At 41.5% G+C, this 22,771-nt stretch overlaps 1 protein-coding gene across 2 annotated transcripts in view; it reads right to left on the bottom strand.

Moving 5' to 3' along the window:
* Positions 1 to 7,071: 7,071 nt before the first annotated feature.
* Positions 7,072 to 22,771, bottom strand: part of kif20ba (kinesin family member 20Ba) — a 40,395-nt gene continuing 24,695 nt past the window's right edge. The window contains exons 31-35 of one of the 2 annotated variants that reach the window (XM_056435175.1): positions 16,722 to 16,763; positions 11,744 to 11,818; positions 10,552 to 10,669; positions 8,551 to 8,696; positions 7,072 to 8,241 (exon numbers count right to left, since the gene is read on the bottom strand). In XM_056435175.1, the coding sequence (XP_056291150.1) occupies positions 8,161 to 8,241; positions 8,551 to 8,696; positions 10,552 to 10,669; positions 11,744 to 11,818; positions 16,722 to 16,763 (462 nt within the window). In that variant the 3' untranslated portion in view covers positions 7,072 to 8,160. The remainder of the gene's footprint in view (positions 8,242 to 8,550; positions 8,697 to 10,551; positions 10,670 to 11,743; positions 11,819 to 16,721; positions 16,764 to 22,771) is intronic. The other variant, XM_056435174.1, reaches the window with a different exon arrangement.

Raw genomic sequence — 22,771 nt, 5'->3', positions numbered from 1 at the left:
ATTGCGTGTCCAAATGCTCCTGGCCCGGCCCCTCTGTCAGATTTTAGAACCGATAGTGGCCCGCAGGTCAAAAAGTTTGCCCACCCCTGCCCTAAGGCAACAGGAGGGTTAAGGAAATGGTTCTTTAAAGAACCCTGGTTTGAAAGGTTCTTTGTGGAACCAGAAATGATGCCTTAAGGAACCTTATTTTGGTTCTTTGAGACACCATTATAGGTTATTTGAAGAACTATTTAAGGAAATGGTTCTTCGAAGAACCGTGGTTTGAAAGGTTCTTTGTAGAACCGAAAATGGTTCTTCTCTGGCATCACTCTGAAGAACCATTTTTGGTTCCAGATGGCACCTTCATATTTTTGTGTAAGCACGTGACAAAACTGTAACGTGATTTTCTGGAAAGGCCAGAAAAAGGTGCAGGAACGAGCTCAGAACACACACACACACACACACACACACACCTTTCTGCTGACATTGGAGCACTGCTGGTGAATATTGGATGGAGTGATGCGGAGGCTTTTTGGGGAAGAGCACTAAGAGAGGAGAGAGAGAGAGAGTGAGAGAGAGTGTGTGTGGGGGTCGGGAGAGCTAAATGAAGCCAGGAGGAAGATGCAATGTGACGGAGGCGCTTCTCTTTGACTTCTGCCCTTTAAGTGCTGAAGTCGATGGAATTCTGAGGACTTGGACGACGTGGAGTTCACATCAGATTCAGGACCGACCTTGAGGAGACGGCGTGTCGCGCTGATTAACTCAAACGGACGGAGATTCACAGCAGGAAGGAAGGAAAGGGAACAGAGGGTGACGCATCACTCCGAGGTAGTTGCCATGAAAATGGATAATCAAATGAATACATTTGAAGTGTTTTACATTTTAAGACATTTCAGACTCACAAAATGCTGATGCCCCCCTCCTCTCTACCTCCATCTGACTCATAGATTGTGGAGGTCTGGATTCATACATTCTATCATGTTCATTGAATGTGTTTATGTAACTCTGTAATGACTCCTTCTGGTCATATGACATCTATTTTTCTGTCCATCCTGGAGAGGGATCCTCCTCTGTTGCTCTCCTGAAGGTTTTTTCCCTTTTTTCCCTGTGAAATTAGTTTTCTTCTATTTTTTGGGAGTTTTTCCTGATCCGATATGAGGTCAAAAGTCAGGGATGTCATATGTGTACAGATTGTAAAACCCTTTGAGGTGTGATATTCGGCTGTATAAAATAAACTGAATTGAATTGAATCCAACAAAATCACTTAAATCCACCAACAACATCAGAGGTGTTCACCGGGAGCCCCCCTGGGATCCGTTTAGGGGTCCTGTGTGTTCCTGATCCTGTGGTCAGGGGGAGCAGCATCAAGGCTGGATGACAGGGCAATGGCCCCCAAAGAGGGCGAATAGGATGACATGTTCACAAGAAACATGATCCTGTCTTCATGTGACTGGCCCGTCCTGAGTTAACTGTAATGTTGATCGTAGTTATTGATCGACTTCTCTATTAACCCTCCTGTTACTTTAGGGTCAATTTGACCCCATTCAATGTTTCACCCTCCTGTTACCTTTATATTTACTGACATATTTTACCCTTGGGGTCAATTTGACCCCAGCAATTAATACCTCCAGAAAATTTAGAATTAATATTGTTTTCCAAGTTTAAATGTGAGGTACTTTATGTTTGTTTGTTGACTACCTAAATAGCCCTTTAAATATATAAAAAAGTTGATATTTCTTATATGTTTGACAGTGAAAAACAGCCTGGGGTCAAATTGACCCGAAAGAACACCGACATTAAACATTGAATGGGATCAAATTGACCCTAAGGTAACAGGAGGGTTAAAAGCTTTTGTTCCGCTGCACTCAGATAAACAATTACCCGTCTGTTCTATGTCTAACAAAATAGCTGCGGTATTAAACTGCACTCTCTATTACCACGCTAACCAAGGTTCTCAGTATTACACGTGAAGACAAACTTTGTACGGTCACCCCTTACTGTGCAAGTAAACAATACACACACACACACACACACTGATGAACTAAATACATGCCCTGCCGTTACAGATTTGAAAGATTGAATCATGACACACACACACACACTTTATCAATAAGACAATTTAGTGTGGCCCGGTTGTATGTCAGCGCTCATGGATTGTAAATATGTTAATAATTGTTCTTACGCACACATTCACTTGATGATAGTTCATCAATAAACCATTTTAATGTTGCTGGTTTGTCTGTATAGTCACAGATTTCACAGGCGATACTCTCTCACACCCATTCACACATGGTGGAGGAGGCGGAACCATCTGGACCCGGATTCAACGCCGCCCCAAATTCAGCCTTTTAACGCCAATTTCACCATCTGAGAGTATAAATAATGCATAAACTGTGAAGGGTTGCTACTTGAATGGAGGAGATCTCACTCCTTGAATAGAAGAGAACAACAAAGGACGCTCCAAGACTTCCAGTGAAGGGGGCTTCATTGGAATAACTGAGAGAGAACGTCGGTGCCAAAGAGCCGCACTGAGACGCCTAAAGAGATGGAAGTCTCTCCAGCTGTGTGTTACGGACGCGTCTCACAATCAGCATCTCTAGATAGAGAATGCGGGAACACGTCGGCGAGGCCGATGAAAGCTTCTCTAATTGCTGCTGAGAAATCTTCTGCATCGGGCTTCTTTCCCCTGGAGTCTGCGCTCTGTATCCCAGAACCAGTCGTACTCCGCGATATATAAATATATATATATATATATTTATATGTATATAAACATATTTATATGTATAATACTATATATATATTTATATATATACATGTGTAATAATATTTATTAATTAATAATATGAATTATTTAAATATTAAATATATGTATACATATATATATATATGTGTGTATGTATATATATAATACTATAAATAATGCATTTTATATCGTATGAAATATATATATATATATTTGCAGTGATAGTTTGTTTCTGACCTCCAGAAACAAATGTTTTGTATTATCTTATTGTTAATGGGTGGGAAGCTGTACTGGTATAGCCTATTATTTATGTGAACACCTCCGGGCTCTTTTTAAAGCTACTTTCATCGTGTGTTTTACCGGCTTCATCCTGTTCCTGAATCCAGTTTCCCTTCACCGGGGGTTTAACGTCCCCGTGTGAAGGTGAACGGTATGTGAAGGTCGTTGAGGTTTTGGGGCAATTTGGTCCAGATGGGAGCTTTGGCTGTTTCTCGGCATCTTTTAATACACCCTTGCTGTGAGTGTGTACAGGCAACCTACTGGTGACGGCTACACACTTGTCACAACATATATTCATGTTTACAATGCAAAAGTGCTAAACAGGAGATTGGGAGGACGAGGAAGCTCCGATTAGATGACATGCAGATGGAGAGCGACTTCCTTCTCGTTAAATGGACTCCACGTTCTTATCCCATCACTTAATTAAAATAACCGACACTGTCGGGGTTCCAATAACACCCCGTGAGACAGAAGTGTGTGTGTGATAAAGATGCTCATATAGTAAATTCAAATTAAATCCAAATTACTTCTGCATTTTTTTAAAACATTGCAGTGCATTGCTCCTGGTATCTTTCTTCTATCCAAATAATCCGCCTGCTTTCTTCCCCTCAACGTGTGGCGGTGACGCACACCTGCAGAAAGAGAATGGGAAGCACTTCGAAGACCTTAAAGTTTGTAAGACGGGACGTCCTTTAAGTTATGTCCTGAATTTAATCGTCTCGCTTATCAAGAGGAAAGGAGCCGAGGGTCTAAAACACAGGTGTCAAACACAAGGCCCGCAGGCCCAATCCGGCCCGCCGCATTGTTTTATGTGGCCCCTGGCGACTTTAAAGACACGTGATCACCTTTTCTGAAAGAAATTGAAGAAAAATATCCCGTGCTTTTATTTTGAAGGTTGATATTATGTTGTAATATTAGAGACATTTTCTTATGTACAATATTTCTACACTGAAATAAACAACAATCAAATGCAAAGAGTTATTTAACAATATGTTCGAGGAGTTTATAAAGTGTTTCCGGCCCTTTAAGAGGGCAGCCATGATGCTGATGTGGCCCACGGTGAACATGAGTTTGACGCCACGAATCTAAAACACATGAATGTGATTTAAACCTTTCATAATGGAACATTTGACTCATCCGCGTGCACAGGTGATGATGTTGCAGTCACATATGTTGTGCCCCGCGCTCTCAGTGCTCCGGTAACCAGCCACCACTTCCCTCTTGGTTCCTGACGGAGGGAATGGAAAACAGAATCGGGCATTTTTATGAATCATATATAAAGTAGATGAACTGAAATTGAAATCTGAGTTTTTGCAGATGACCCTATACTTGAGGGGAAATGAGATAATCCTAGAATGTTGTTGTTGTTGTTATCTATCCTCCTAAAATCCTCCCAAACAAAACCTGGGCCTCTGACTGCAGTTATATAACACATAGCCATAACTCTGACCCTGATAAGTGTTTTTAATATTTTAACTCTTTTAGTGGGTGTGGCTTAACATTATATCTAATATATTAATCAGTTTGCAACGTTGCTCTATTTATTACTTGATTATGTTGCGCTCTGTCTCCTGGTGATGATTTAATAAGAGTCACAGAGTCATGTGTCCGCGTGGGACATGATTGACCACAGCATAAACGTAAACATTATAAACTGTGGGAAAGTAACTCACCTCCAAGAATATACAGGCAACCCCGGTGCACCACAAATTTATTGATTTTTTACTTAATTATGACTCCGAATCCTGAGTGATGACCTCCAGCGCTGTGAGTGACGTGCACACTGAGCTCCACGAGCACCTTCCTGTTGCACACGGCACAAAGAGCCCAGCTGTGTGGGAAGTGATTACTAAGATTGCATCATGGCAGCCTCTCCATCATTTTGACAAATACGTGACTCTCTCTCTCTCTCCGCGGAAGTAAAGAAAGAAATAGAACAGATATTCCTTTGCAGACGGATGTGTCCACATTTGAACGTTTGCAGCCATCTTTAACCTCCTTCATCCTCACGTCTCACACTTTGTTTTGTCAACTCTCCGCATTTTATTTGTATTCCCATTTGCTCCCTCTCTCTCTTTCTTTCTTTTCCTCTGCTGCGTGAAAAAAACCCACATGTTCATACCTTAATACTCACAGATCCACATGGAAATATGTCCTCCTCCATAATGCGGACGATGCCTGACGTCTCAGCTTCATGACTTCCATTCTGCCCAGTCAGACACCTTTTAACGAATTTAATGAACATTTTATATTTCTTCATGGTAGTTTATTATATAACCTTCATGATATACTATCCTATAATAGTGTTATGTTTTCATGGCCCCTATGACATTTTTTAATACAATATTCTTTTACCTTTTTACAACTGACTGCACTATGACCTTGTTTAGGATATTTTATACTTTGAGAATGCCAAACAATTAGAAACTGACTGGGAGGCCCCAGGATGTTCAATAGCATCCTTTTGAGACTAACTCAAGCTGGCGGATTGTTATCGCTGCGTAAAGCTTACGGCAACTCAGCTGGAATTCTAGTTCCTCTCTCCGGGCCTCTCTTTCACCTCGAGTTCAAGACGAGCTCAGCAGACCTTTAAACGAGCCCCACATCAGACTCAGGAGGAGTGTCAGTTGAGTGTCTCAAACCTTGACAGAGGTATATATTTATAGTCTTTTCACAGGTAGTTTTAGTGGCTTATTTAGGACCATGAGGTAAAAAGTGAGAAACATATTCAACTAGAACGGGCACTCGGTAGAGCGCATTCCTTCGCATATCACAAGATTGGGCATTGAATTATGAACATTTTGGCATTAGTTGCATGCCAATTGGATAAAAATTTACCGTGCTATGGTAAAAAGAAGATTTTGACCTTTTCATGACCTTGACCCGATCGATCCCAAAATCTAATCAAATGGTCCCCGGATAATAACCAATCATCCCACCAAATTTCATGTGTTTCATGACCTTGACCTTTGACCCGATCGATCCCAAAATCGAATCAAATGGTCCCTGGATAATAACCAATCATCCGACCAAATTGCATGCGATTTGGTTTAATACTTTGTGTTATGCGAGTAACACGCATACAAATAAATAAATGGCAATCAAAACATAACTTTCGCATTTTCAATGCAAAGGTAAATATATTATAATTGTAATTAAATCCCATGCATGCTGCTGAGAGCTGTCGATCCACAGCTTTGAGGGCAACGCCCCCAAGTTTCATGCACGATGATGTCACGAATATCTGGCTACAGGGGAAAATATTAAAATCTAATGTTGATATTGTAAGAGTAAATTGTATGACGTAAACTTAATTACATGTATGAGTTATGACCACTAGTCAGCGCTGTTCGGGCGCCTGCAGGTGTGAGGGTAGAGGAGAGAAGAAGAGTAGGGAACTTGGCGGTAGTTGGAAGTAGAGTTGAAATAAAGTTATGAGTAAAACCCAAAACGTCTTGGACTGAGTTATTCCTGCTCACACACCCACATCGCTTACTAAATCAAACCAGTGACACGACTGTAGAGCATAACTTAATTTAGTAAATCCCTAGTTTGAAGTCAGAACTACGGAAGCTTAGTGATGAAACATCTGGTTTAAAACCATCCAGACTTCACATGAATCCTCCGAGTTGAGCTCCACTGTCTGAAACGATCTTTATTAAATGTGATGTCGTCTCCCGTCGTCCAGGTTGGGGCCTCTCTGGTCACTTCTTTCTCGGTTTAAAGGTTTTTCCTCCAACTTTTTCAATACTTCACTGAAATATATATTTTCTTTATTTGTGCCCACGCAGCTCAGCAGCCGTCCACCGCCAACACGAGCCAACCGGGGGTCTCGCTCAGCGGCAGCTTTTCCCACTTCTCCACAGGAAGTAGAGGAAACTAAATGAAAATATACAATATAACTGCTACCTATTTGGATGATCAATTATTAGGATAGTTATGGAATAAAAGATCAGAACAGAATAAAATGACAATAGTACGTTTCTAATTTAATGCTAGTTAAAGATAAGTTATACTTTGAAGAATATTTTTTGTATATCCTCCAAGATATTTGGTCTTAAAACATGACAGACATTTTTTTTGTATTTTTATTTGAGAAATTACAGATAAGACCTATAGAACAAAAAGGTATAAAAATTTAGAAAAAGATGATGTTATGACAAGTATGGAATAAGAAAAGTGCACAATTTCAGAAAAGTTGAATTAAATACAGAATCTTTCTTTCTTTTTTAAACTGAGGCAGGTCAACATGTTCCTGAAGAAAAGAACAGAATATAATGATGGACAGATCAGAGGCAGAAGCCTTGGAGTTTGTTCGAGGGAGCGATAAAGTGCACAAGGACTTTAGTGAAGTAGATGTTCACAAAGTAAACGGCAGAGACGTTGAACATCAACCAGAAAATTAAAAAGCCGCTGAGAACATTCTAAGACATTTTTTATGCTCTATTCATATCTTTGTTGATCACTTTCAGAAAATCAATGAGTAAGTTGGTGGTTCAAAATAAATCGAAAACACTCAAAAGCTCACAAAGGTTTGACTAATGACACATCTGGAACTGTTGTCGCTTACTCGCATCAAATAAACAAACACTAAACATTGCACATAACAAGAAAGAAAGAAATAATCATAGCGTGTCTATAAAGTGGAGCTTATCTCCATCTGATGGACTATCTTGATTCATTTGATGGTGAATGTGGACAAACATACTTTCCTCCCATCCAAAGGTTGCTTGAATTATTTGGCAGTATTGAGAAGCTTCGACATGTCGGGGGTTTGACCCCTCGTGTCTGTGCTCTATAAAACAGTAGAAACTGTTGTGTTTCTGTTTGTGGACAGATTGAACAACACAACATGTTGGTGAGCTCTAGAGGGTTTTATGCTGAACTCGGCTAAATGCCTCCTGGATCTAGCCCACAGAATAATATCAAACAATTCCTTTATATGACGTCTCTCCACATCACCAGCTGTATATTAGTCTTTTGCTATATTCTGAAATGATAGTATATGACTCATAAAATAGGTTTTTAGACTAAATAAGACAATCGAGTTCTAACTGAAGACAGCGTGACAGAAAAGGCTCATAAGCAGCGAGACGCCTCCTTCATTTATTTAAGATAGTGTTTACCAACAAAACTCCAATGGTCTACAGTGGAGCTCATTATTTGACCAGCCTGGAGCGGAGACGCCTCTTAATGATCTGGTGGTCACTCGCTTTCTCCTCTGGCGCTCGGCTGATGATCTACGGCAACAAAAGAACACATTGTTAAACAAGTTGGATAAAAAGCTTGTGATTCCAGCCAAAGACATGTTATTAATGTTATTAAAGAAGGGCCTCAACAATGATGAGTCTTACAGTTCAGTCACAACTGATTTCATAGAGAGTAAAACAAGTCAGGATGATTTCTCATTAATTGTACACCGACTTGTTACAATATTTGGAAGTATATGTCCTAAAAGTATCAAATGGGACTAAAATACCATACTCTGACTGTGTGTGTGTGTGTGTGCGTGTGTGTGTGTACTACGATGGCTGTTAAATGACACTCACTGGGTGGGAGGGCATGTCCATGGGGGAGGAGATTACAGGCCTGGAGAGTTTATTCCTGTTCGTCTTCGCTGTCAGACTGAGTGAGGAAGAGGAGGCGGCCGAGTCGCCATCAATCCGCCGGCTCACCAGACTAATCATCTTCTTGGCTGCAGAGACAATTGAAGACAAGAGGAACACGCCGAAGAGGTTGTTTAGACGGATTAAGATCGATATTTCTTTAGCGACTCCATTATTTCCTGATGGTGAACCATTTAACGTCATTGAATGTCATTGAATGTGCTCGACATGCGTTTGTGTGACGGTGAATAGTTTTAACGACCGTCACCGACTGTCCGATCAGACAAGTCGAGCAGGATATGTGGCAATGTGAAGACTAGTTATTATATGCAGTTTTATTCTTCATTTTAGTGAGCAGGGACCAATCGGGTAAAGTCTGCAGGGGACAGAGGGAGGTGGGGAAAAAGAGTTGGAGTAAAAGTGATGGGGGAGGGAGGATCAGATGACAGCACACTTGTGCCGGAACCCCAGGGCGACAATTAATTGACCGAGTGGAAGTGTTCCCCGAGGGTCGAGCTCAGAGACGACGGCTTCATTCCAAGACGCTCCATTAGCGGCCCACACTCGGCTGCCCTGGCCCGGTGACCGTGTCCAACTGGCGCCGAGTTACTCCACACAACGTGTGTCCTTGTGTGTCTTTGTTTGTGTCCTCCGTTGTGTTTTCTGCACACAGGGTTTCAACTGTGACATTTAGAATATTTCCAAAAACCCATCTGGGCCCTGAGATTGCCTCCTGGACGCTATCAGCAACGGACTGAAGGTGAAATAATACAATGCGGCACATTGCATTAGAGGCAGCTTTGATGCACGCGTGTCTGTGTGTGTCTGTCTGTGTGTCTGTCTGTGTGTCTGTGTGGGCACAATTGTTATGAAAAGACCCACAAAGACATTGTGTAATGTGACTCATAGGCTGCTTCTCCTCAGCTCTGTGGATTTCTCTTTTCTGTGCAACATATGCAATTCTTAATGTGCATCATCATCAATTATGTTGCTGATATTTGTCAGACACAGAAAGTGACCACACACACACACACACACCTGATGCAGTCGTCATATCAAGGCATCATAGTCATTTATTATAATAGAAATAGCCTCATAAGATTAATATGCTGTTTATTTGGCGCTTATGGAAAGCTATGCAACAATGTCCTCTCAACATTTTCGGACTTTCCAATCCAGTCTGTGGCACCCAAGACCATAAAGATGCAAGTCTTTAAAAAACAAAAACATTTAGTTTAATTCTTTTGAAGATGAATTTTCTCAAAAAGCTGGCCAACAAACTTTATTCAAAACATAAAGAAATGGTGAATCTGGACAATGAGAAACAGTTTTGGCACCAGATTAAGACACATTTGGTCCTTTGATATGGAGTGTGTGTGGCAGCATGACAATAAGCCATATAGTTTATGTTCACGGGAATGAAGGAACATGTCACCAAGTGCAATGGAACTGAAGTATGAATCAATATTTATTAATCAAGTAATAAGTCATGTTTTTACATCATGATCAAATTGGGAGTGGAGAGCTTTTTCTGATTTCACTAAAATTCTTTCTTCCATTGTATTTAAATGGTTGTGGGATTGAAATATGAATACAATTGTTTTTATCTTGAAGTTTGTCTTATTTAGTTAACATTTGCTTTTAAATTGATCATCTTTGCTCTATAAATAAAGAATATTAAATTACAATAGATTTTACTGCGCTTGTACGGATGGTGTTTTTTTGTATTTATCTTATTAGATTTAATAATACCCGATTGACTGAATGATATGTGAACATGCTGTCGATAAAGACACATTTGAGTCACCAGCTGATGAAAACAAATTAAAACCTTCCACCCTCCTCTGGTGGTCGCGTCATCATATTTAAACGCCTCGCTTCACCTTCACACCCAGGTGAGCGCTGAGGACCTCCCAGTGACGCTCCTCCCACCGACACACTGACCTTTGCTGCCCAGCAGCGTGGGGGAGCTCTGGAGGAATTCTCCGATCTTCTGCAGAGCTCCGTCCTTCCTGCTGCGGCTGTTGCTGCTCAGGGAGTCATGGTAACCTGGAGAGGAGATCTGGTCACAGGCGACGGTAAACTGTGGTTAGCCTCTCAGCTGGTCCGGTGGAAACGAGCTGCACGCGGCTTCCGGTACAACCAGAGGGACACCGTGACAGATCGTGTAGCGAAAACTACGCTTCATGACAAATATTAGCTTCTGATAAAAAATGAAAAACAAACTCATGGTTCAACTTTGACCTCCTGAACTTAGTGGAGTTGTGTTTGCAGAGTTTTCCCAACGCAGAGGACATTTGTTTACTATAGAAAGTTCACAAAGCAACCGGATGTCTAAGCAACTAAGAAAGCAAGTTGAATAATAGAGTCCAGGGTTCAGACACATGTTGACGTGTCCATGACACAAAGGAATGAGAAACAATAGTTTGATTAAAACAAATATGCACATAAATGTTCATTATTTTTAATCAAACCGTAAATAAACATAAGAATATAACACATGACTTTTCAAAACTTTTGGGATTTCATTTTTCCCCAATGACTTTTTTTAAAAACTCCATGTGTGTGTTACTGTCTGTGTTACTATGTGTGTGTTACTGTGTGTGTTACTGTGTGTGTTCGTGTTACTGTCTGTGTGCTACTGTCTGTGTTACTATGTGTGTGTTACTGTCTGTGTTACTGTGTGTGTGTGTTACCATCTCTGTGTTACTGTCTATGTGTGTTACTGTGTGTGTGTTAGTGTCTGTGTGCTACTGTCTGTGTGTGTTACTGTGTGTGTGCTACTGTCTGTGTGTGTTACTGTGTGTGTTACTGTGTGTGTTCGTGTTACTGTGTGTGTTCGTGTTACTGTGTGTGTTCGTGTTACTGTGTGTGTTCGCGTTACTGTCTGTGCGTTACTGTCTGTGTGTGTGTTACTGTGTGTGTGTTACTGTGTGTGTTACTGTGTGTGTGTGTGACTGTGTGTGTGTGTTGCTGTGTGTGTGTGTGCTACTGTCTGTGTGTGTGTTACTGTCTGTGCGTGTGTTACTGTGTGTGTGTTACCATCTGTGTGTGTTACCGTCTGTGTGTGTTACTGTGTGTGTGTGTGTTACTGTGTGTGTGTGTTACTGTGTGTGTGTTGCTGTCTGCTTGTCACCTCTTCTTGGTGAGGGGTCAGCTTCGGCATCAGTTTGGTCCGCATGTTCCTTCTGTTCTCTGCAACCACCTCCTCCTATTAACACAAACACACACACACACAAAATGAAGACACACAAACTGCTCGCCAGCCTCTTACTAATCATATGGTACAGATGAACAATCAAGAGGGAAGAATGACGCAGATAGCTAGAAGAAGAAAAAGCAACAAGCATGCGTTGTTTGAATGAGGGTCAAGACGAGGCCGGCGTCAGGAGAAAAGCGTTCAGACAAACTCTATTCCAGTTTTACCGTTGAGCGAGCTGGAATAGTTTTCAAGAGGGAGAAAACAAGCCGCAATCTCCCTGCCACGAGGCTCAAAGAGCTGACGAGCTCAACTGCTCCCAGCGCATGCAGCACGTGGACGCCTCGGAGAACGAATCCGTTTCCCCTTCGGAACACGAGGCGGAGGTCGGTGACGAGCACCGCTGTCAAGCCGTGTGGCGACGACCTTTTATTAACACTTAAGAAAGCACACAAAGTGTGATGTTTTTCTGGGGGGGTGCAGGTGGCTTTTTTGTTGTTGTCTCCACACCACATCCACGTTGTTTGATGACACCCCAAAGCTTTTATAACTACGGTCTTTTGATTGTTCTGACCGCAAATCTAAATAAGAATAACAAACATTTTAAGAAAAAAGGTCCTCTGAATAATTTAGTGATCGGGCCCTAATAATAGTAATAACAACTTTACATTATCATTATATATAATATGGTTGAAGTCATTCATGAACCAACTTCCTTTATACTTGTGTGCTTTGCTGAGCTTTGAGCCTGTTCCATGATTCTGTTCCTTCGACGCATCCCATCAAAGATGTTTTATTGCGAAGATCACCACATCGCATGTTCTCCGTGCCTCACTCCAATCTCATAAACGCCGGCCGTCCAATTTACCCCTCCCCCCCTACCCCAAAACAAAAACTCTTCGGATCGACACTTTTCACGTAGATGACCTATTTTGATTTCAAAAGGGCGAATTTCGCCGAAAAGTGACAAGTTTGCAGGTATGTTTACTATAAGAAACCTTCCCTTTAAAATGAAAAAGAGGCTTTCATTCCAGGGGTAAAACAGTCCCCACCCCCCGTTATTTAATTAAAAAACACCAACAGTGATTTGTTGGCATTTCTCTCTGCAAGCCACATCAGTTCAATAAATCCCTGGACAGATATCAGACTCATAACTAGCCGTTTGGGGACGACTCAACTTGAGGACGGCTAAACCGACCGGGCAGTGGAGTGGGCGTGGTGAACGGCGTAAACATTACGCACTTCGGAAAGCAGAAAAAGGGTCAAAACATGTGAAGTCATCAGTGACTCAGCAGCCGTTTTTTTTAAATCTGAGAGGGAGAAAGAGAGAAAGAGAGAGAGAGCGAACAACTACTGAAGTAGAAATTGGTAGAGATACAACAATCTGAAGAAAGTGCATAATTGAACTTGTGTGTGTGTGTTTGAGGAAAAAAAAAGTGGAAAGATAAAAGATGATTGATAAGTGAGAGCGACAAACCGTAATTGGAGTGCGAATGTGGAGAAAGTAAACAAGAGGAGATGTGTGTGTGTGTGTGTGTGTGTGTGTGTGTGTGTGCCACATGAGAGAGACGGCGAGATGGGAAGACAGTGGGAGCGTGTGGAGGAAGCCAATGAGACGTGAGATAATGTCGCCGACACTCGGGACCGAGATGCAGACGAGATAGGAGGGGCAGCGCTGTGCTGCTTCATAAACTCAAGCCGTGTCCAACAAGTATACACACACTTTGTGTAGTCACAGTAATTCCATCTTAGTGTTACGGTTATTAAATAATACTTCTGTTCATCTTTCTTGCCCTAGATTTTGAAATTAAATTATTCAACCGAAAGAACCCAGCGGTGCCCACTCTTCCCCAGTGAAAGCAGCGAGCAGCACTAGATCCAAAAGTTGACACGTCTGGACGGCAATTTCTTGTCACTCATTGGCCGCCACATACACACGATACATATGTATTTGCTATGAAGGTAATATATGCCAATATATTACCAATTCTTTCAGAAGTTGTAATGACTAAGAGCAGAAAACATTTCTTATGTACAGCCACAATCATCATGATGCAATAACTGATGAGTCATCTGAAGAAACCGCTATGTTGAGAACTAGAATACAGGCGGTGAGAATAACGGATACAACCAGGACACGCTGTATTGTAGGAGGGGAACAGGGCTTCAGACGGGGCCATACAACATCCACATTTTAAAAAGCTACAGAACTAAAGAAAAAAATCAGAATAGAGATTTTCTGGGACAGCAGCGATGTCTCCGATGAAGAAGAGACGCAGCGTCGTCTGTAAATCATTCGGACGCGGTCAGACGAGGCTGGCTGGGAGAGACCGAGTTCTGGAGGAACGACAGAGGTTAAAGGACAGACAGAGACTGAAAAGAGAGCAAAACAAAACTAGAATGGGCACTCGGTAGAGCGCATACCTTCGCATATCACAAGATTGGGCATTGAATTATGAACATGTTGGCATTAGTTGCATGCCAATTGTATACAAATTGACCGTGCTATGGTAACAAGAAGATTTTAACCTTTTCATGACCTTGACCTTTGACCCGATCAATCCCAAAATCGAATCAAATGGTCCCCGGATAATAACCAATCATCCCACCAAATTTAATGGTATTCGGTTTCATATTTTTTGAGTTATGCGAATAACACGCATACAAATAAATACACGGCGATCAAAACATAACCTTCCGCATTTTCAATGCGAAGGTAAAGATAAGAGTAAAACGGAGAGGGAGAAAAGAGAGCAAAACGGAGGGAGAAACAAGAGAAAAATGGAGGGGAAGATAAGAGTCAAACAGAGAGGGAGAAACAAGAGTAAAATGGAGAGATAGAAAAGAGTAAAGCGGAGAGGAAGATAAGAGGAGAAGTTTAGGCTGCGGGTGTCAACGCCATCAGATTCCCACTTCACCATCACTTCACTAGTCGGCTGTTAGAGGAAGTCAGAGCACTCTATTTAAGAGGGGCCAATTAAATTTACATTATTTCATTGATTTTTGTCAATTTAATTACTTTGGCAAACCAAGACCAGACAATGTGTCAGGAAGATTGGAAGCATCCTACTTTGCATTTAAAATGTATATCAGAAGCAGGCGACACACAATACATCCTAATTATGAAACTATAATTAATAATGAACGAGAGACACCGAGAAATCACAGATGACACGAATCTTGACTTATGAAGAATTCATGATGTCTTAACTTTAGAAAAAGAAAATCACTGAACACTAACCAAAGAATAGACAAAAATTAGCCTGCATGGCTAAATCCGGCCCGTGTGCATGGATCCCCACGGGGAACGGCATGAGCACAAGACCAAGTGCTTCAATTATCAACGCCACACGCAGCTGGACGCAGTGTGGGCTTGTGGTCATACACGCGACCCTGGAAGTGTACACTTTGACAGGAAGTTCTCCGCTCAAGGGTCCTTGATCAAGGAAGGGAATCACAACCATTCCCAGGAGCGCCGCCCTGTGGCTCCTCCTGAACTCTGACCTCCCTGCGGGAGGGAAGCCGCTTTGCACTCCGCCCGACACATGATGGAGATTCAATGGCTGCAACAGCACAAAGGAGACCAGAGTCACTATTATTATTTCTCCCCCCCAAAACAAATCTCTCGTCCACATTGCGCAAAGAGAGAAAAGGGCAGTTTACATGCACACGACAATCCAATGAGCACAATGTGATGAACCTGAAGATGCCACCAGCATGATCAGAGTACGACATGTGGATTATATCCACGACTGAATGGAACGTGAACCCTCTCTCAACAATGAACCAGACTTTAACACATTCTGCAAATAAAAGAAATCTAAATGCCACTTTTTCACAAAAAATATCCCCCCCCCCTCCTATCATCTGATAGGAGAACTAGAACGGGCACTCGGTAGAGCGCATACCTTCGCATATCACGAGATTGGGCATTGAATTATGAACATGTTGGCATTAGTTGCATGCCAATTGGATAGAAATTGAAAAAGAAGATTTTGACCTTTTCATGACCTTTGACCCGATTGATCCCAAAATCTAATCAAATGGTCCCCGGATAATAACCAATCATGCCACCAAATTCCATGCGATTCGGTTTAATACTTTTTGAGTTTTGCGAGTAACACGCATACAAATAAATAAATAAATGGCGATCAAAACATAACCTTCCGCATTTTCAATGCGAAGGTAACAATAATGGACAGCGGGCCGATACTGTACACATCATGGAAGAAATGTGTTTTCAGAGGAGAACACGGCGAGGCATCTGACGTTGCAGAATGATTTGATCAGGGCGTCAAGAGGCATTCGGCGCTTTGCCCTGGAGCAATGAAACGAGTAAATTAATGGAACGCTCCAACGGGAAAGCCATGTGAACATCCTCACTTAATTCCGGTTATTGGCTATTATCAGATAATGGCCAAGTAAATGTAGCCTCTCTTTCACTACTTTAAAACTCACGACAAAAAAAACAACAACGATAGAGAGCAGGACAGTCACGCCATGTTTTCAAATAACAAGGCTGGACGAACACATGCAGTTTTCTGAATAAGATCCGCACCGTTATTCATTCCTGTATCTCGTGTTGGAGCCAAGCTGAAGGTGAGAACGCCGGTAAAGGACATCAACGTCGTGTCTTTTGAATTAAAGTTATCTCGGTACACGGCTGGATTTTGAGGAAAGTTATGGATTCAGGCCGGCAGCCTTCTGGTCAGAAGCACTTCTTCTGCCGCTAGACAGGAAGTTGCCATTTTTATTTCTTTACAAAATGATGTTACATATCTACGCAATCTTTTTGGGCCCAAAAGTAAAAACTACACTAATGTGGTGATGGACGATGAAGAATGCGATGACTGGAAAGAGAAATGATTGGCTGTCTATGAGGATGGAGGAATGGGAACATGACGCCGTTTTGTACCTCAGGTTTCGGTCGTCGTTTACTCCTCCTGAAAATGTGAGACTTCAGAAAAGAAAACGGGGGTTAAAATCATGCAGTGCATTATTATTTTTATTGAAATGTACACTTTCTTAATGTGCTCTGAAATAAAGCATATAACAAATAAACAATTAGAGATAAAAAAATAAATCATGGAATAATATATATATATTATAAATAAATAAAAAGACGGTTGTCTTGTTTAAAAAAAAGTAATTATAATAAATATATATATATATTTATTATAATTACTTTTTTTAAACAAGACAACTATACATAAAAAGAAAAACAACAGATTACATGAAGCTTGACTTGATATTGGGAGTTTAGCAGCAATCAACAATTTATCAAAAAATTTAATGGAAATAAATTGTGCACTTTTCTGCGTGCCGGTGCGATTGCCCCACTAGTGCGTTAACTCCCCCCCCCCCCCCTCCCCACACCAACGCTGGCAACGCAGTCCAGGCCCATGGCGGCGTCTGGTTCCCCCACAGCATAACACCGTTTCAGCAGTCTCCAAAAGTTTAACTGTATTTTTTTTATCTCAGGCCGTTGCACACAGAACAAATTCCCTGGCGTGCCGCTCTCACTTCTGTGCGAGCCCTCCATGCGTCTACTTTGACAACGATGGCTACGAGAACACAAAGACAGCGCAGCATGAGGAGCGACTCGTGTCTACTTTTCACTTGGGTTTCCGTCATGCTCGAACCAGACACGAACGAGATGGAGGCGCCGACGTGATTTAATGTTTTACGTCGTTTTGGAAGGCATCGTTAAATGTGTATGTAGTCCAGGTCCTGGTGGGATTGGATATAAAGTGCCATGATGCCACCAATGGGATGCAGAGTCTCTTCATCAAGCTCCGTTGGACGTATCGTGTCCCACGACTCCCCGCGGGCGTTCGTGCGTCATGTTCAAAACCAACAGGCGCCGCGTGATTGAAGACCCGTATTATCCATTTACATCGTGAGTCGTTCACGAGAGACACAAAATACAGATATTTAAGTGGCGTGAGGTACGTCAGTTTTCATGCAGGCAGTAACCAGACAGGCATTTATTCACAATGTCAAAAAAAAGCTACAAAAATAAAAGATAAATATGTGAAAATAAGAAAGTAAAAAAAAAAAGAGAAACAAAATCGCAAACAGCAGATGTTTTCTTAATAATAGCGAATGGGCAGATTTTCACCATGAGGGGGGGGGGGGCAACAACGCCAAAACCGATTGCTGCCGATTGCGGTAATTCCTTGGTATTCAAAATTTTACTGAGAACACACTCAAGCCTGACTCAATCGTCTTCGGGAACCCTTAAACCCCGTCTGGTCGAGTGCAGCGGGGCAGGGTCCAGGGTCTTTAAGCAACCTGCTTAACCCTCCTGTTGCCTTAGGGTCAATTTGACCCATTCAATGTTTAACCCTCCTGTTACCTTTATATTTACTGACACATTTTACCCTTGGGGTCAATTTGACCCCAGCAATTAAAACCTCCAGAAAATTATTAGAATTAATATTGTTTTCCAAGTTTAAGTGTGAGGTACTTTATGTTTGTTTGTTGACTACCTAAATAGCCCTTGAAATATATAAAAAAAGTTGATATTTCTTATATGTTTGACACAGTGAAAAACAGCCTGGGGTCAAATTGACCCGAAAGAACACCGACATTAAACATCGAATGGGGTCAAATTGACCCTAAGGTAACAGGAGGGTTAAAGTTGAAGAGAGCGCTCCAACAAATTCCCTTTCCCAAATTAGAAGGCGGAGAATAAATTATTGTAGAAGCACATTCATCATCACCAGTTTTAATTTTCACTCGACCTTGCTCACACAGATGAGAAGGCCCACTTGAAGGATTGTTTTCTTAATTAATGTATGATGTCCAGCTGCCGAGGCAATATGGTCTCATGTTCAAAAAGAATGATCCTTCATGAAACACTGATGCAAAAGTAATCAAATCCTTCGTCAAAAAGGAAGTGGGCTAAAAATGTTAAAGTAAATTTAATGGGATTTTTTTTATCATTATGTAAATATTAAAACGCAGTACATTCTCACTGTTGCGTTGATGCATCACAGCTACAGCCAATCTCAAAACTCACCCACTTAATCTAATTAATGAAGAGTGAAACTGAACGAGACGGGCTGTTCTGATGGTGAGAAATTGCTAAATCTGTATATCCTGCGACTCGTGCTGAGGACTTCACCGTTTGTCTTCGTCGTGACGCTCACGTTCTCCCTGATCTACGTGACTGTGTTCCCGCCGAGTCTCGGTTGGATCAAGGATAGGCCAAAGACCCCGCTGGCTGATAAACCCACAGAGAGAGAGAGCCTGCCTGAAATACTTTCTTTCAGATGTAAAATGTCCTCTGGCCCACACACTGTACATCTCTTCCCCTGAAGTAACATGGGCTTGGAGTTTATTAATGTAATAAACATTGTGCAAAGCAAAAAGAAATATGGAGCCATTGTGGTTTCGATCCATCACGATGTTGGTACTTTTTACATTCAGGGGGGAAAACTCGGGATCGTCTGACAACAACAACAACAACTCAATATTACGATTGTAATAAAATGCAGATTCTGACATATGAAAATGTCACACAAGGACAAATGCAGACACACCATTAGCCTTTCAAGCTGTGAATGTTAACATGCTGGCAGCTGACTGGTCCCACATCCAGGAGACTCTCCTTAGAACTCTGGTTTGGTCTTCTCCAACTCCAGAGAAACAGTGTCTGCCTATTTAGTGTAGCTGCTCCGTCTTTACCAGTTCATCTGAAATGGCATGAGCATGGCGTCATTATGCGGCTGAGCAATAAGTTATGATCCTCTCATCGGTGTTGGGTTGGCACTGGAGTATATGAAAAGGATTGGAGAGTGGATTTTTTTCCCTTTGGTTTCAGAGTTCAATGTATTGCAATATTGCCATCTGTCGAAGGGACACACACGGAGCTGAGTTTCCAGGCTGTTCAATAAGTAGACACGCGTATATAAAAAATGTTTCTGTGATAAAACGCGAACATGGCGGTCCGTGTTGAGGGGCGTGTTCATGAGGCCGTGACACTCGACTCTGATCTAAAGTCGCTCAGCACCTCCCCTCCTTCGCTGCGTCAGCTTCTCTTTCTTTCTCTCCTACATTGCTTATGATTGTTGTATCCCCCCCCCCCCCCCCCACACACACACCTCTGCTTGCCTGCCACTTCCATCTTCTTTCCTCTCCTCTCCACGTTTTCTTCGCTATCCCTCATCCCCTCGTGTATTCCCTCAGGTGTCTGTCCATTTGTGGCCTTTTTTTCATTTCGCCTCTCTCCCCTCCGTTTCTGGTCCGGCCCCGTCTCTTGAACCCAGCTCAGTCAACAGAACCAGTCATTAGTGGAATCACATCGGGGTGATAATCGCAGATATTTCACGGCTGTATAAATGCTCCCACTGCTGGTATCAAAAGACGAAAAGGAGCCAGAGACAAAGAGCCTAGATTCATTGTACTTGTTGCACTAATATGTTTCAACTAATGAACTTTTGCCAGTTTCAACATAATGGAATACAATAAAACCCAACATTGGCATTATGGATGTGCGAGTGGATTAAACGCTGCATGCCATCCTCGCTAGTCGGATAAACATTTGATTAATTTACACATTTCAAATGACATTGGGAGGTCACAATATGAAATTTCTATTTCACAACTATTGTTGGTGGAAATATTGCAGTTCAACATTTTTTTAAGTCATCTCTCCATATCAAACAAAGAAATAGAAAAAGATCTCGGCAATGAGTTTATTTGGGAATAGAAGCTGCTCGTGTTAGAAAGTTAAACAGGTCATAACTTCCTCTCTACTTTTGTTTTTGTATTGCTGTGATGTCATCGCATTCAAACTATGTATTCATGTTCCTCACAAAAACTACATTTTGATAATGACACAATACCATGACAGCCGTTAGCCTTTGCTGCTAACGCTACTAGCTTCCCTCCTGCCATATACAGCATTCATGCTCCTCTCCTGATCGCTTGATATTCGACTGTTTAGGCCCTTAATGAACAACAATGAGGAATCAGCACTGCATAGATATCACAGCTTCTTCAATTCTTACAATTATGGAGACGTGATGTAATATAACAGCGGTTATTGGAAACCTTGCTCATCCCAACATCCCTGCTGTGGCAGATGCCGCCTCAGCCTTTAATTGGTCTCCGCCTTGATCTCATCATCCGCTCCCGATTTATTTCCACCCCATTGTGTTCTACTGGCCTCCGCCCACTACCACCTCCACTTTCCACAACAGCTGCTGGGTTCGGCCTCCGTCTGGTTTCCTCCTGATCGACCAGCAGAAAGGTTTCAAATGTCATATTCAAAGTTTTGATTCAGGTTTTTTCTAAAGAAGCTTTGAATGGTGCCGTTATGCAAGACCCCCCTGTTAATACCAAAACTACCAGGGCATTGAATTTCTAGTCTTGTCATTTATTTATTATTTTTTGGGGATATTTATAAGGGTGAATCACCATGTTGCTGTATTTAGACTTTATTTTAGTTTGACAAATGTTTTGATCAGCTGCTTGTCAATATTCCTTAAAGTTAGGTACGTGTGTGTGTGTGTATCTATATATAAAACTAGTGGAAACTCAAAGCGTCTCAGCTCGAGTTGTGTGTGAAGACGTCTTTCCTTTCCTTCAAACACTTCAGCGATCAACATGGTTTATGTTGCTGCATCACAGTCGACTAAATAGCTTTCTTCTTGGTGTCATGTCAAAATGCTTTTCATTACTTATTCAGCGAGGTTCTGCAAAGCCAAGATGCATCTGGGAAACTGATTCTCAAGAAGATTTACATAACGTCAGTAATTACCATTTTGGTTACTTTGAAGAAACAACAACCGAGGCATCGTATGGCGACTGCTGCAATCAAAATAACCAGCGTTCACTATTCAGATAATAAAGTGTTTCCATTTAAAAAGGTGGACGTTTTCACTATAATATTCAGAAATTAAAATGTTCTTATATATTAATAACAAATGTGGCTATAGGGTGATCAAACTAATGAAAGCTAAAATAAGATTAAAGGTTTTCCTCTACATTTCTTTGCAGGGCTTCAATTGCAGCTCGCTCAAAATCATAAATGTGACCGAAAATATAAAAACAGCAAAAAATCATTAAAATATGAATTGGAGGAAAGTCAATAAACAACTATTTAACGCTGACAATGAACACCATAGTATATTTAGTTGGCTCATACAAGGAAGCAATTGCTATTGCTACCTCATCCTTATGATTCTGTAAAACATAAAAACGAAATGTGGAAACAAGAAGTCGTGAATATGGCCTGAAGACATTTATCAGGCGATCGCCGAGAAGCTGCTCCCCTCGCTATCAAGCATAACACGGTCTCCCTCATTCGTCCTTTAAACATCATCTGGATATCATCATTACATCATGCTGCTTTGCCATGCATGAAATTAACTTGACTTGTATTGCAGTTTTTTTATTGAATTAACGTTATCGTAAAAACATTTTTTTAAAGGACAAACATCTGCACGTCTCAAGCCACTTGAGATTATGTGGAGACGAGGCAAATTCAGTGTTGACATGATGAGCAACAAGCGCTGATCATATAATGATATCTACTATGACAGGGCCTTACTCTGTGTATATGCAACCCTTGAGCGGAGTACAATATCTGCAATCTAGAGGACACGATTAAAAGAGGCAGTAGGAAAGCATCGACTGGTTTAGAGGCCCCATCGGCCTTTTGATTAGAGATGGCTTGATTTTCATATTTGGAAAAGTAACATTCTAAATTAATATAGTCAACAAGAAAAAACAACGAGAATATATAATTGCTATTGTTATACTGACATTGACATGTCGGGATTTAAACCCGGCTTGAAGAACTGGCTTTTTAGCGATCAGATGTGTGAGCAGGAATTGTGACTCCCTCCTCAGTGATTGTGTGCATGTTTATTGCTTTTTATGATGGTTTTTATGATGAGGCCTACATTTGATCGTAACCAGTATGTTTATTGCTTTTTATGATGTTTTTGTGAT

This window comes from Pseudoliparis swirei, chromosome 17 (assembly GCF_029220125.1).
Source record: "Pseudoliparis swirei isolate HS2019 ecotype Mariana Trench chromosome 17, NWPU_hadal_v1, whole genome shotgun sequence".
NCBI classification, from domain to species: Eukaryota; Metazoa; Chordata; class Actinopteri; order Perciformes; family Liparidae; genus Pseudoliparis; species Pseudoliparis swirei.
Note: the sequence above shows the minus strand (reverse complement) of the source record. Positions and strands in the feature narration are given on the sequence as shown.